Source organism: Heteronotia binoei, chromosome 6 (genome assembly GCF_032191835.1).
Source record: "Heteronotia binoei isolate CCM8104 ecotype False Entrance Well chromosome 6, APGP_CSIRO_Hbin_v1, whole genome shotgun sequence".
In the NCBI taxonomy this organism is placed as follows: Eukaryota; Metazoa; Chordata; class Lepidosauria; order Squamata; family Gekkonidae; genus Heteronotia; species Heteronotia binoei.
The window spans coordinates 123,371,928-123,386,733 of record NC_083228.1 but is presented as its reverse complement, the minus strand read 5'-3'; the positions used below and the strand labels follow the sequence as shown (position 1 = coordinate 123,386,733).

The following is a 14,806-nucleotide window of genomic DNA, read 5'->3' as shown; positions in this document are numbered from 1 at the left end:
TTCTTTAATTGTTCTTTTCGTATGGCAAGTTGAAGGGAAATTATCAGCCCACTGTTGGAAGGGTCCCCTGGCAGATCAAATAAACTCAAATTAGATTATCTTCTGTCTGATAGGAACTACCAGACAACAAGACAGGTGGCTAGGTTCTGTTCCCAGGTTTATAAAGAACGCAAAAAGCGAGACAAATAGGCCAAACTGCAAATCTTTTAACAAATTTTAAAGTGACTTTTTAAAAGGTTTAAAGCAGGGGTGGCCAACGGTAGCTCTCCAGATGTTTTTTTGCCAACAACTTCCATCAGCCCCAGCCAGCATGTCCAATGACTGGGGCTGATGGGAGTTGTAGGCAAAAAACATCTGGAGAGCTACCGTTGGCCACCCCTGCTTTAAAGGGTTAAATAATAATCTTTCATATTCTTTTTTACTGTTATAACGCTCAAGCCATCAAATCTTAATATGTAGACTCTTTGTGGGACTTTTTATAAGGTACTTTTAAGGTTGTTCTAAATGACTTACATGTTCTGATCGATGACTGTAATAATAAACTAAACTCACGCTATAGAGATTCCAACCCTCCTCCTCCTTCTTCCCATTTGAAACTCCATCTAAATGTATTGTTACTAACAACACTGTTGAAACATCGATCACCTGAGCCAGATATACTATCTAAACTTTCTTTTCTTCTTAGCATGTGATGACTTGAAGCAGCTGTCCGGGATGACCGAAGGTGTTTCAGTGTTTGCACACTTAGGTTGGACCTGGATTTAGGCGGGAAAAAATAAGATTAAATAGCTGCTGCTTCCTTTCCTAGGTGCTCCGTTCCGCTGCAGACTGGTCAGCTGGGATCAAGTATCATGAGGAATCCATCCACAAGGCTTATGTCAGCGCGATCGAAAGCAGCAAGCACTACATATATATTGAGGTAAAGAGCAAGCCTGCAGGGAGATCAGAGGGGGGAATGTGAGCAAACCAGCATTTTTGTCCTGATCGTTGCCAGTTTGTAAGATTCTCTCCATGAGCTACAGCGGTTGCTCTTGAAAAACTCCTAATTGTTAATGAACGAACTTTATAGTGGGGATTTTTTTAAAAATTGCTTTGCATGTTTGTTCGCTGCCCAAATTTGCATGCCCAAATTTTTAACTGAGGCAACATGTTGAATTGGAGTGACAGATAAAGAAAAGACAGGAAGTAACGTTGGAGGCTGTCCGGAGATCAGAGGAACAATAAGGAGAGGGTGATTCATGCATCGGCTCAGTCTGCATATGAATGAAAACAAGATGTTGGACAAAAAACAGGAAGTGTTTTATATCTTTTCAGGCAGTGTCTTTGTGTGCTGAAGCGAGCAGTAGAATATATTTATTTACTTTGTTCATTTTTTTCTTGCTTTCCTCTAAGGAACTTGAGGCAGCCTGCATGATTGTCCCTTCCTCCATGTTTATTCTCACAACAACCCTGTGAGGTTGTCAGGACCAGCCCTAGACTGACTGGCATTCTAGGCAAGGCTAATTTCTGGTGCCCCCCCCCCCCGCACTGATAACGTCATCGAGTCACATGGAGGTGCCCAATTTGGCATACCCAGAAGGCTGGCACCCTAGGCAGTTGCCTAGATTGCCTAGTGGCATGGCCAGCCCTGGAGATAGTTTAGGCCAGGGGTGGAATTCTAGCAGGAGCTCCTTTGCATATTAGGCCACACACCCCTACTGTAGCCAATCCCCCAAGAGCTTACAAGGTTCTTTTTTGTAAGCTCTTGGAGGATTGGCCACATCAGGGGTGTGTGGCCTAATATGCAAAGGAGCTCCTGCTAGAATTCCATCCCTGGTTTAGGCTGAGAGAAAATGACTGGCCCAAGATCATTCAGTAAGTCTCATGGCAAACAGGCATCCCCACCTGCATTTAAGAGAAAATGAGAATCCTTCTTTTCAAATGGAGCATGCAGCCAATTGCAACCCATTTTTTTACATACTTGGAAAATTTAAAACATTAGGGGTTTTTTCTCATTTGCTGCTGGATTAGTTGGAGAATCTTTTTTTTAAGTTGACAGAAATTTCTGGGGAGGGAAGACAGTATGATATTCTAACCCTCCTCTCCTTCCTTAGCTCTCCTTCCTTGGAGGTTTTTAAACAGAGGCTGGATGGCCATCAGACAGCAATGAGGATCCTGTGAATTAGGGGGAGGTGTTTGTGAGTTTCCTGCATTGTGCAGGGGGTTGGACTAGATAATCCTGGAGTTCCCTTCCAACTCTATGATTCTATATCGCTTGATCTTGTCAGATCTTGGGAACTAAGCAGGGTCAGTACTTGGAAGGGAGACCACCAAGGAAGGCTCTGCAGAGGAAGGCAAATGCTCTGCTTCTCACTTACCTTGAAAGTCAGCTGCAGCTTGACTGCACATTGCATACAGAGAAAGGTTTCTGATTGGTTGAAACAGCTCCCCATCCCTAGTCATCTACAACAGAGGATTTGGCAGAGCCCTCCTCTTACACGAGAGAGAGACAGATGGTTTTGGTGCCTGGGGAAGGAAATCCAGATGCCAGGCTGCTGTCCACACACACACCCCAGCTGGGTCATCCAGCGGTGGTAAACCTATATAAAGATTTGACAGTTTGCTGCTCTTTAAGGTTACTCTGCAAAATCTGCTACCCAGAAGCAGCCTGCCTAATAGGAGGGCCACGCTTGCCTCTTAATTTGTACCTGTGATACTCCAGGAGAGGCTCTGAAATTTAACCCAATAGAGCAGGTTGAGCAGGAGGGGAATACCACAGTGGAATGGAGGCAGATTTGCTGTGCAATCCTAGGCACTTATCCTAGTCTAAGCCCATTCATTTCAGTGGGTGTGGACTGGTGTAACTTTGCAACGTTAGACAGCCTTTTGCCTCTACAAGCCCTCAGCAGGGCAAGTAGAGCCCTCCCAGGGCTGTTTCAGCTTAGGAAAACTATGTTGGAGGGAAGGCTGAAGCCCCCTTCTTCACTCACACCATGCTCCTGAACTGAATCTGGCCCTAGCAAGGCCCTGAACTGAATCAGGCTCTAACTTGGGGACGTTACTTCCCAGCTTCATGTCTGACTGTAAAAGGAACACAGTTGAGCCAAGGGAAACCCAACTTGTGTCAGAGTGAATGTCTAGTTCAGGGGTGGCCAAACTTGCTTAATGTAAGAGCCCCACAAAATAAATGTCAGATGTCTGAGAGCCTTAAGACCTGGGTGTCAGATGTTTGAGAGCTGCAAAACAGGAGGGAAGGGAGGAAAGGAAGGAAGACAGGCAAGTAGATGGGAAGGGGGGAGGGAGACATGGAAAGAAAGCAACTTTAATTTTCAATGCATTTTCCAATGCACTTGGAGAAGTGATTTAAAGTGAGAAATGCCTTCTGGCTGATGGGGCAGTGGGGGCTTCAAGAGCCACACAATATGCTTGAAAAAGCCACATGTGGGTCCCGAGCTACAGTTTGGCCACCCCTGGTCTAGTTTGTTTACAATGGAGAAAGCTATTCGAGTGCATGCTGATAGGCCTCCTTGGGACTAGGCTGAGAAATGTGGGAAGTCCCTGCAGGTCTGGATTAAATCCTTGGGTCACCAGTTGCCTATCACTAATTTATTCTTAGCCCATGGCAGTTGGCTTGTAAAAAATGCTATAGACTCTGAATAGCAGCTCTTGATGGATCACACTCTCCTTTTGTATTACTGTCCTGTCCTTTGCAGGTTTAAAACTTGGAAGCCTCCGAAGTACAGAAATGAGTCACAGCTAATTATCTCTCCCTTTGCATACACACATACAGTGTTCCATTAGACGAAGGCACTGCCATTAAGAAGCTATTGTTTGTAGCATGTCATGTGTACATCTTGACATGGAACATCTCATAGGTCAGCCCCCTGGGTGAAATCCAAAGCACAAGTGAAGCCCGATTAATGCCAGTGGGGAAAGTGCACAGCTCAGACCTGAAGTCCCACTGATCGGTGTGGAATCTGAATATGTATCTCTTATTCTGGATTGCATCCTTATACTTTAGTATAGGGGCTTCCCAATTCCCTGTCTGAGGGAGGGGGGGACTCGTCTCATATTGACTTGTCTGCTGAGTAATCTCTTTGTGCTAAAATAAGGTTTTGGGGTACATTCTTGGGTGTAATTGCAATGTATGCAGGAACTTCCCTGTTGATAGGGGGTTCGATTTAGTGGTGCAGCACATGTTTTGCATGCAGAAGGTCCCGGGTTCCATCCTTGATTCAATATGGAACTAGGTGGGACTGTGTTCTAACTCATTATAAGGTTGCTTCACATGCTCCTGGCTTGACAGACCAGCATAGTATAGTGGTTAAAGTGTCGGATTAGGATCTGGTAAATCCAGGTTCAAATCCCCATCCATGCCATGTATACTATAGTGGGTTCAATGCAAGGAGGAGACAAGGTTGCAGTGATCATAGCTCTCTTTTGTTAGCTACAGCATGGTAACAGCTGAACTAGAAGACTGCTTTACTGGCCAATGGGGCCAACTATATACAGTACAAGGTTCCCATGCTAAAGCATCATTGGATCATTTAAACCAGCAAGGGCCTGTGATTGGAGCAGAGCAGCAGGGATTTGGATCCTACCGTCCATTGTTCCTGAGTCCCCAAGCTCAGACGTAAAGGCTCCAGTGAGCCAGGCAGGAACATGGTTAATAGCAACATTAGTCCACATACACAGCACCATGGACATTTGCTGGGTGGCCTTGGGCCAGCCAACCTAACCTACCTCACCGGATCGTTGCAAGGATAAAACAAAGGAGAGGAGAACAATGTAAGTTGCTTTAGGTCCACATTGGAGAGAAAGGTGAGATATAAATAAAGTATAGAAAGAAAGGATAAGACACTAAAATGTGCTCGGTGATCTTCTGAGGCTGCAGGGAGGGAAGATCAGCAATGGATTTTGGCCAGGTTTGTCTTTGAAGGAAGCTTCTCTGCCATTCTCATTGAGCTGCTTCCAAATAGCTTTCAAGAATCCCCAGGGTTTCCTGGAACACAATTTGAAAAGCACTGCACTGGCTGATGCTGTCATGTCAGATAACTGTGCGATAGCCGTGTTATGAAGAGTGAGATTGCTTTAGCTTTCTTTCTTTCTTCTCTTTTCTAACCCTTCAGAACCAGTTTTTTATTAGCTGCGCCGATGACAAAGTTGTATCCAACCGGATCGGTGATGCCATCGCACACAGGATTCTGAAAGCTCATAGGTAAGCTTGCTCAGGAGAAACGCAGTCGAGGGTGCAGCGAGAAAGCAGCGGGTGCCAGAACACCAGGGTAAAAGAAGAGGTGGATGCTAATCTCATGGGAGTGATTGTGCAGATCGCATGCTATATACAGGCTTTCTGGAATCCAAGCTGAAAGCTTTCATTTCTGTACAGATTGCAAGCTGGATGATGGCCGTTCCATTGTCGGGAACCAGCTGAGTTATAAAATCATCTTCCAAGTTTGCCATATTGAGTGGTGCAGCCCCAAAAGGACAGATTTGTTTATTTACAGTATTTATATCCCACTTTCCTGATCACGCGGGGTCAGCCCAAAAAGGACAGATTTGTTTATTTACAGTATTTATATCCCACTTTCCTGATGAGATCCAGTTTGGTGTAGTGGTTAAGTGTGTGGACTCTTATCTGGGAGAACTGGGTTTGATTCCCCACTTCTCCACTTGCACCTGCTGGAATGGCCTTGGGTCAGCCATAGCTCTGGCAGAGGTTGTCCTTGAAAGGGCAGCTGCTGTGAGAGCCCTCTCCAGCCCCACCCACCTCACAGGGTGTCTGTTGTGGGGGAGGAAGGTAAAGGAGATTGTGAGCTGCTCTGAGACTCTTCGGAGTGGAGGGCGGGATATAAATCCAATATCATCTTCTTCTTCTTCATCACTCAGGGTCAATCTGTCCAATTTAGAGAGCTAACAATTAAAATGAGCAATTTAAAAAAACCCACTTTAACATCAGTTAAAAAACAGCAAACATATATAGGCTGGAACGAGAGATCACCGAGGGAATGCCCAGCGAAACAAAAAAGTTTTCACCCACCGGCAGAAGAAGACAGTGACAGAGGGGGTTAGACAGATATCCCAGCAGTGTGTATGTGTATAGTTCAGGGGTGGCCAACGGTAACTTTCCAGATGTTTTTTGCCTACAACTCCCATCAGCCCCAGCCAGCATGGCCAATGGCTGGGGCTGATGGGAATTGTAGGCAAAAAACATCTGGAGAGCTACCGTTGGCCACCCCTGGTATAGTTAATTTTAGGGTCATTACCTTTGGAGACTTGTCAGGAAAATGGTGCTGTGGAGTCACGTGACAGGGTCCCTTCCCTTCCCTTGTGGTCACTGTTTCTTATGGGTTGGTTCCTGCAGTACTGGAGTGCTGGAATTGGGGATCTTTCCCCTGTTTCCTCGCTCAGCAGTCTTTTCGGAAAGTAGATTCGTAAGGTTCCCATGCAGACAATAGCCCTGCAGTTGGGGGAACTGCAATGAGGAGGGAGAGGGAGAGAAAACCTCTTCCATCTCCTTCCTCCCTGCAGTCATGGATCCTGGGAATCCAGGGCCCAAGGCAATGCATTTGGTTGCAGGTTTAGAGTTGGTCTAGATGACCTGGAAGGTCCATTCCAATTCTATGGAAAGGAAAAGGAAAGGTCCCCTGTGCAAGCACCAATCATTTCTGACTCTGGGGTGACGTTGCTTTCACAACGTTTTCACGGCAGACTTTTTATGGGGTGGTTTATCATTGCCTTCCCCAGTCATCTACACTTTCCCCCCAGCAAGCTGGGTACTCATTTTACCAACCTCAGAAGGATGGAAGGCTGAGTCAACCTCAAGCCAGCTACCTGAAAACCCAGCTTCTACCAGGGATTGAACTCAGGTCGTGAGCAGAGTTTAGGACTGCAGTACTGCAGCTTTAACACTCTGCCTCGGGGCTCTTTTATAATTCTATGACTTGATGGCAAAAAAGAGAGAGATAAATTCACTCCAAATGGTACCTCCTCCCGTACAGCCCAGGGGAGTGCTGTGAGCCTTTTGCTCAAGGGTCATTTCATAGAAAAAGAGTTGCCAGAGCTCATTAGCACAACTCATTTGCAAATCCCACACACCTCAATTCCAGCACTCTGGAAGGTGTACTAAATTATATCAGCTCTGAATCTTCTTTAAAATGCTTCTTGAATTATAATTGTCATAATATAACCTTACTCCCATCATACTTTTTAAAATTACTTTTTCCTATGTGGCCACAGTGGCCTGATAAAGATTTCCATCTGACTACTTTATATGTTTCGGTTATTTCCCCACTTCTTGCAGGGGAAAATAATAGAAAGTTTGTCAGATCTTAGAGTTCAGCAAAATTCTGTCAGGGGTTTGAACAACGGAGCCCAGAAGCAAGTACTTTACTCCCATCGTGCTTTTAAAATTACTTTCTCCTGTGCAGCCACAGTGGCATGATGAAGATTTCCATCTTGTCTGCTCGATATATTTTAGTTATTTCCCCATTTTTGTCAAGAGTTTGTCAAATCTTAGAGTTCAGCAAAATTCTCACTGGGGGCAAAAAAGAGAGAGAATGGAGCCCAGAAGCAATTTTCTTTTGGGGGGGGGGGTAAGAAAGAAAGAGCACAATGAAATTTAGAGGTTCCAGAGCTCTGCTCCTATGAACTTCTGGCCAAAATGCGGCCTGCTTTTGCTATTGTCAGACTCCTGCCTCCCAGTGCCCAAAGGGCTTCTAGCTTCTTTTTAATGCATTTCCGTTGGTTTAATAACTGAAGCCCAATGAGCCTGTTTCTTTGGGGATTCCTAAACAGGGGAAGTGTTGATTTCCACTGAGTTGTGTAAAAATTTTTTACTCCATATGGGAAAAACTACTTTAATCCACCCATAAATCCTTGCAGCATTGCTCGACCTTGTGTCTGCAAAATGAGGGAGGACGTTTCTCATGATCTGCTGTGTTCTATCAAGTAGCACTGCTGCTAATAGCAGGCGGCATTCTTGGTATTCAGCACAAAGCAGGCTCTGTGCAGCCTCAAGGTGGTCAGCACCAAAGAGAAGTTCCCTTGTTCAAACTTCTTGCCAGTTTCCCTCTGTTGCACCCTGCCTCTTAGACATGGACTTCCCATTCAGCCAGCTATCCAGCAGGGCCAGTATCAGCAGACACTAAGGCAGGGAAGCTGCCAGGGCCCACATAAGAGAAGCCATGTTGGATCAGGCCAATGGCCCATCCAGTCCAACACTCTGTGTCACACAGTGGCCAAAAAATGATGGATGGATGGACGGACGGACAGGACAGACAAGACAGACAGACAGACAAGACAGACAGACAGACAGACAGACAGACAGACTAGATAGATAGACACACACACTGTGGCTAATAGCCACTGATGGACCTCTGCACCATATTTTTATCTAACCCCCTCACTTCTGACACCACTACCTGCCAGGCCTCATTTTGGGCAGGGACTCACAGGAGCAGAGCTCTGAAACCTCTAAATTTTACTGTGTTCTTTCTTTCTTAACCCGCCCCCCCCCCCCAAAAAAAAAGTTGCTTCTGGGCTCCATTGTTCAACCCCTCCCCGTGAGAATTTTGCTGAACTCTTAAGATTTGACAAACTCTTGACGAAAATGGGGAAATAACTAAAATATATCGAGCGGACTGATGGAAATCTTCATCATGCCACTGTGGCTGCATAGGAAAAAGTAATTTTAAAAGCATGATGGGAGTAAAGTTTGATTATGAGAATTGTAATTCAAGAAGCATTTTAAGGTAGATGCTGAGCTGATCTAATTTAGTACACCTTCCGGTGATATCAGGGGTGTGTGGCATATGCAAATGAGTTATGCAAATGAGCTGTGCTAATGAGTTCTGGCCCCTGCCTGCCCACTTAATTGCTAGTGCTGCATCACCCACTTTCCCTGCTCAACACACTGCCCAGTGCCCCTGGGGAAAGGTCTGCAGGCAGCTCTGAGTGCGGTGGGATTTTGAGCCCAGGACTATTCCCGGGACACCCCACCCCACAGTACTCCTGAGTTCTTTTATTGGTGAGGTGGAGACTGGTAAGGGGCTCAGATTTCATAAAGAGAGAGAGAGAGAATTGTACTAAAATAAAAACTTGTTTATTTCATTATAAGCTTTTAAATCAGAAGGCACTTCATCAATTATAAATCCTGAAGAAAGAAAACACATTTCAATATTCAGCATATCATCTCATATTCAGTATATCATAATTTCATTAAAAACCTAATATTTGACTTAGTGCATGTGTATGAACCTAAGAGGTTCAAAAATACAGAACGTTTTGGATTAGTTACCAAGGTCTCACTAGGAGCTGTTGATGGCCAGCCCAGAGGAGACAAATGTTTAACAATTTATACCCTGCGGACTCATAGGTTCAATAAAAGTGGCTGACATCAGGCTAACACAATTCTAGCAGAAGTAAATCTCTAGTGGCTCAGGGATTTTTTTGAGCAGGAATGCACAGGAACGAAGTTTTGGCTGGCTTGGCATCTGGGGGTGTGGCCTAATATACAAATGAGTTCCTGCTGGGCTTTTTCCTACAAAAAAAGCCCTGCTGAGGCTGCCTTGGACTAACCTGAACTGTATCTGGTATCTGTGCTCCAGAAACAAGGGCAGAGAGGCAGAGCTGACTTGGTCCTTGACTTGACTGGAGCCTCCTGTGCACTCCATGATCCTTTGACCTTCCACCATCTCTCTTGCTGCTATTCTCTGTAACTCACTTCTGTACCCTTCTCCCTCATTGCTTGCCAAAGCCCTTCTGGGCTCTCTATATATCACAAGCAATTCCTGAGCAGACTAAATTATGCAAATAGGTGTGTATTTGCATAATTCTAATTGCAGACGTGGGGTTTCCATGGTACAGAATTTAAATTCCCCCCTCTCCCCCCCCCCCGGACTGTGAGCGACAATGCCTGTACCTTCTTTGGAATAACTGAGATGCAGGTGGTTCAGCTGTTGAAGCAGACAGGCTTCCTGTTAAACCCAAGCAGTGAGTGAATTGGCAGCTTCTAAAGCTGTCCTGCAGCTTGCCAAGTTCCTGATACGCCCTGCGACTTGGTCACCCTGAGACTGGCTGTCCCTTTCCCTTTTGCCTTCAATGCCCGATCGCATCAGGACTTCTCTTCTACATCAAACCTTCGGCTTTTCACATTTTAGCACATTTTCACATATTTCCTAGTCCTCTTCTTCTTTCAACTAGCAACATGCTCAGTGTGGAGATAAATGAGGAATGGGCTTGTGTATTCGGTGGGGCCATCAGAGAGTGAAGGGGGCAGGAAACAGGCCCCCTGCAGTGTGTCTGGTTCCAGTTTTGGCTAAGCCCCACCCCCTCATCTTGCAAATGCCATCAGGGTAAGTTTGCCAGCGTCCAGGTGGAGAAAATGGCTGTGTTGGAGGGTGAACCCTACATCTGCCATTCATTTGTGTATTGCATAACAGGTGGGAATAGGTTGGGATTGTAAAACAAGATGGATCCACGGCATGTAAACCATGTGGGTGACACAGGGTGCGATGCATGGTCTTGTATCAGGGTGTGATGCATGGTGTCTTTGGGAGACCATATGCTTTGTATGGAGAAAATTCAGCTCCTGATTATCTGCTATGAGGACTTATTGGGAAAGACTTCTTGCCCGACACCCTGGCTAGATGCTTCCAGTGCTGAGCTAAATGAACCAGTGGTCTGACTTGGTATGACACTAATCCAGGTGGGCAGCCGTGTTGGTCTGAAGCTGTAGAACAAAGTAGGAGTCAAGCTGTACCTTTAAGACCAACAAAGTTTTATTCAGAACGTAAGCTTTTTTATGCATGCATACTTCATCAGACAATGGAATGGGATACAGTGAGCAGAGCTACTTATAGCTGATAGGCTGTGGTTTAGAATGCAAAGTGATATAAAGTTAGAATCCATTGGCAAAATTAACAAATGGAAAGAACGTTTGGTCTGGATAGCATTTGTGTGGGAAACCAATAAAACAGTAACATGTCAGAATGGAAGAATGAGGTATGACACAGTTCCATTCCGCTTGAACATGCCCCTCATCACTTGATGCACACGAAACTGCCTTATACTGAATCATACTGTTGGTCCATCACAGTAAGTATTGTTTACTCAGACCGGCAGTGGCTTTCCAGGGTCTCTAATAAAGGTCTTTCACATCACCTACCACATCCTTTAAACTGGAGGTGCCGGGGATTGAACCTGGGACCTTTCAAGCAGATGCTCTACCACTGAGCCGTGATGCAGCAAATGAGAGCCTTATAGTTCGCCCTTGCTAGATGGATCGGGGAATATGAGTCGTAACACTCCGAAATATGTATTCGCTTCACGATCAAGTTCTCAGGATTAGCTTCAGTGAGGAGGAGGCAGTGAATCAGATCACATTATATATGAAATGTTTAATCTTCTGGGTCTGATGGAGATGAAGAGTTTGCTCTTGCATAAATATTTAAACCTTAATGGAGGCATTTGATGGAGCGTTCCAGCAAAGAGTGTGCCCCTCTTTGTTCTTCAGACAATATAAGACATATATAATTAATAAGCTAAAACCTTCCCTTTACGTGGGCAGATTTTCAGATAATCTGTTTTCCTAAGCAAGCTGTTGGGTTTTTTTTTTAAAAAAAAATGACAGTGAAGTTGCTCATAAGTTGATTTATTCATGTAATTATTTTTGGCAAGTCTCAGTAATTAATATTCATCCCTTTCCAATGACTTGCCCTGCCTTGTGCAGATGACATCTTTAATTTAAAGCAAAATGTGTCCGTGTGTATAATTGTGCTACGTTAACTCTCATTTCCACTGTGATTCATAGGAAAAAATAACTTCACAGAAAACAAAGAAACAGGCCCATCATTGTTTTCCTACACTACTTATTATAGGAAATAAGTCATTTTAATGCAAGTACCAACCTTCAGTACAGTCAGGTATCTTGTTTAACCAGCATTACTCTGGCATACTATTTGTATGAACCCAGTTTATTGTTGCACATGTGTCTCCTTCCTTTCCCTCTTCCATCTGATATAAAGCTTCCTGTTTAGAAACTAACTGGTTACTCTGGATATACGAATGCAGGTGTGTAGGTTAATCAGAGTTAATTGCCCCTGACAAATGCCAATTCTAACCCTGGGTTAAATTCTAGTTTAATCCTCATTTATGTGCATGTCTCTCTGTGTGTAAAGTGCAGATGACTTGTGGTGATCCCAGCAAGGGATTTTCAAGGCAAGTGAGAAGCAGAGGTGGTTGGCCATTGCCTTCCTCTGCAGAGTCTGCCATGGTGATCTCCCTTCCAAGTTCTGACCTGCTTAACTTCTGAGATCTAACAAGACTGGGCTCTACCAAGCCACCTCCCTCCCAGAATCTCTATTTATAGAAGGGGAAAACTAATTCTGGTAAACCTACTTGCCCACATTCATACATCACAGGTATCCAGGGGAGATTTTCCACGCAAGAAGGAAAGAGAAGTGAGGATTTTCAGGGTCTTCTTTTTCCTGGCTGATTGGTCTGCAGGCCAGAACTGCAAGCTGATTGTTCTTGCCACAAGCAGAAATATCAAGACAAACTATATCAAACCATATTGAGAGCCTGGGCTGTTGCTTGCAATCCTTGTGGTGTATTGAGGTAAACTTGGTGATTATTCCAACTGCATTTCCGTCGTATCTTCTATTGTGAAGGTTGATGCTGGGATGCTTGAAACGGTGCGTATGCTGTGCATGCATGTCCTCATTTTGCAGGTGTATCAAATAGACCCCTGCAAAAAAAAATGCAGATGCATTTTTCGAAGCTGAACATGACCGTAGGCCTCTGCTATCTTCTCACCACCATCACCACTAAGCACATTGCTTCAGCTTCTCCCATTCCATCTGTCCCACTCTAATTTAGACAAGAAGCAGACAGCATTCTCTTTTAATCCCTGGTTACTGCTTTTCTGGTCATGGGACCATGGCTTGGTGACAGAGCATCTGCTTTGCATGCCAGAGATCTCAGGCTCAGTCTCTAGCATATCCGGTTAAAAGGCTCAGGTAGGAGGTGATGTGAAAGACATTTTTCTGAGACTCCGGAAATCCACTCCAAGTCAGAGCAGGCAAAACCCACCTTGAAAGACTAGTGGTCTGACTCCATCTAAGGCGGCATCGTATGTTCATACCTATAAATTAGAAAGGAAGAGGAGGAGAACTTGGCATGAGGGTACCATTTTCAGCTCCACCCTCATGTTGATCTTCCACTAAAGCAGTGGTGGCCAAACTTGGTTAATTTAAGAGCCACACAGAATAAACATCAGATATTTGAGAGCCACAAGACATGAACGTCATATGTTTGAGAGTCACAAGAAAGAAAGAAAGAAAGAAAGAAAGAAAGAAAGAAAGAAAGAAAGAAAGAAAGAAAGAAAGAAAGAAAGAAAGAAAGAAAGAAAGAAAGAAAAAGAAAAGAAAGAAAGAAAGAGAACTAGATGGGGGAGAGAGAGGTGGAAAGAAAGTAACTTTAACTTTAAATGCATTTCCCAAGCCAGCCGATGGAGTGGTGGGGGTTTCAAGAGCCACACAATATGTATGTATGGGGGAGAGAGAGGTGGAAAGAAAGTAACTTTAACTTTAAATGCATTTCCCAAGCCAGCCGATGGAGTGGTGGGGGTTTCAAGAGCCACACAATATGTATGAAAGAGCCACATGTTGTCATCCTTGCTCCCGTGCCACCCCTGCACTAAAAGTTTTTTTACCTCTTCAGCAGCATTAATGAGCCAACAATTTGTGGCTTATATGGATACTGTTCTTGCGGGTCAATACTGCGTGCAGCACAGTCACCGCATTAATGAAGAACCCTTCAAAAACTGCTATGCCTGGATGGCTTGAAATTAAATCAAAAGAATTTCTGGCTCAACATTAAGAAGACCTTCCTGACAGACGAGCTATTCCTCAGTGGAACAGGCTTCCTCGGGAAGTGGTGGGCTCTCCTTGCTTGGAGGTTTTTAAACAGAGGCTAGATGGCCATTAGACAACAATGCTGATTCTGTGAGGCAGATGACGAGAGGGAAGACAGGAAGGGTTGCATCAGTGCTTAGTTCTTGTGGCCCTTCCTTACACACCCAGGGAAATGCTGATTGACACTTTGTGGTCAGTCAGCAGTTTTTTGCCAGGCCAGTTTGGCCAGGGATCCTGGAGGTTTTTGCCATCTTCTGAGCATGGATCAGGAGTCACTGGGGATGTATGGAATGGGGGAGGTATTTGTGAGTTTCCTGCATTGTGCACGGAGTTGGACTAGATGACCCCAGGGTCCCTTTCAACTCTATGCTTCTATGAATCCTGTATGGATAAGAACGCTTTCACAATTAGTGGGTTGCATAAATCAGCCTTAATATCCCCATGCTGAGATCCTGGTATGCTGTAATAGGCTGAACTGCATGGGAGATCTTCAGTAGTCATTTGTTAGATCACTTCAGTTGTCATTTGTTAGACCTTTCCTTTCCTTTTTCCTTGTTGTCATCCTTGCTTTCGTTTTCCTTTGCTGTTTTCATTGTCACCGTTTGACCTGTAAGCTACTGGGGCAGGGTGGGTTGTTTGCTTGTTTTGCTGCTGTTAATCCAGAAATCACCATGTACATTGATGTTGTTGTTGTTGTTGTACATTGATGGTCCTGTATAAAATAATAAATTAAGAGGGGGAAGCACCAATCATGAAATAGCAGGAAAGGAGACCGAACGTTTAGAGTTGTCTACTTCTGCATTGGGAGGGCGGGAGTGGTCTGGTCAACAGAATTCCAGAAGGGTGATCTGTGAAGAGCAGCTTATTTCTGCCTATAGATCAGGGTGCATTTCGTAGTTCAGACATCCATC

At 44.7% G+C, this 14,806-nt stretch overlaps 1 protein-coding gene across 1 annotated transcript in view; it reads left to right on the top strand.

Annotated features, from left to right (window-relative positions):
* The window catches only part of PLD1 (phospholipase D1), a 169,808-nt gene that overhangs the window by 126,069 nt on the left and 28,933 nt on the right, over positions 1-14,806 (top strand). Inside the window, exons 19-20 of the mRNA XM_060242509.1 lie at positions 809-919; positions 5,109-5,197. Coding sequence (XP_060098492.1) covers positions 809-919; positions 5,109-5,197 — 200 coding nt within the window. The remainder of the gene's footprint in view (positions 1-808; positions 920-5,108; positions 5,198-14,806) is intronic.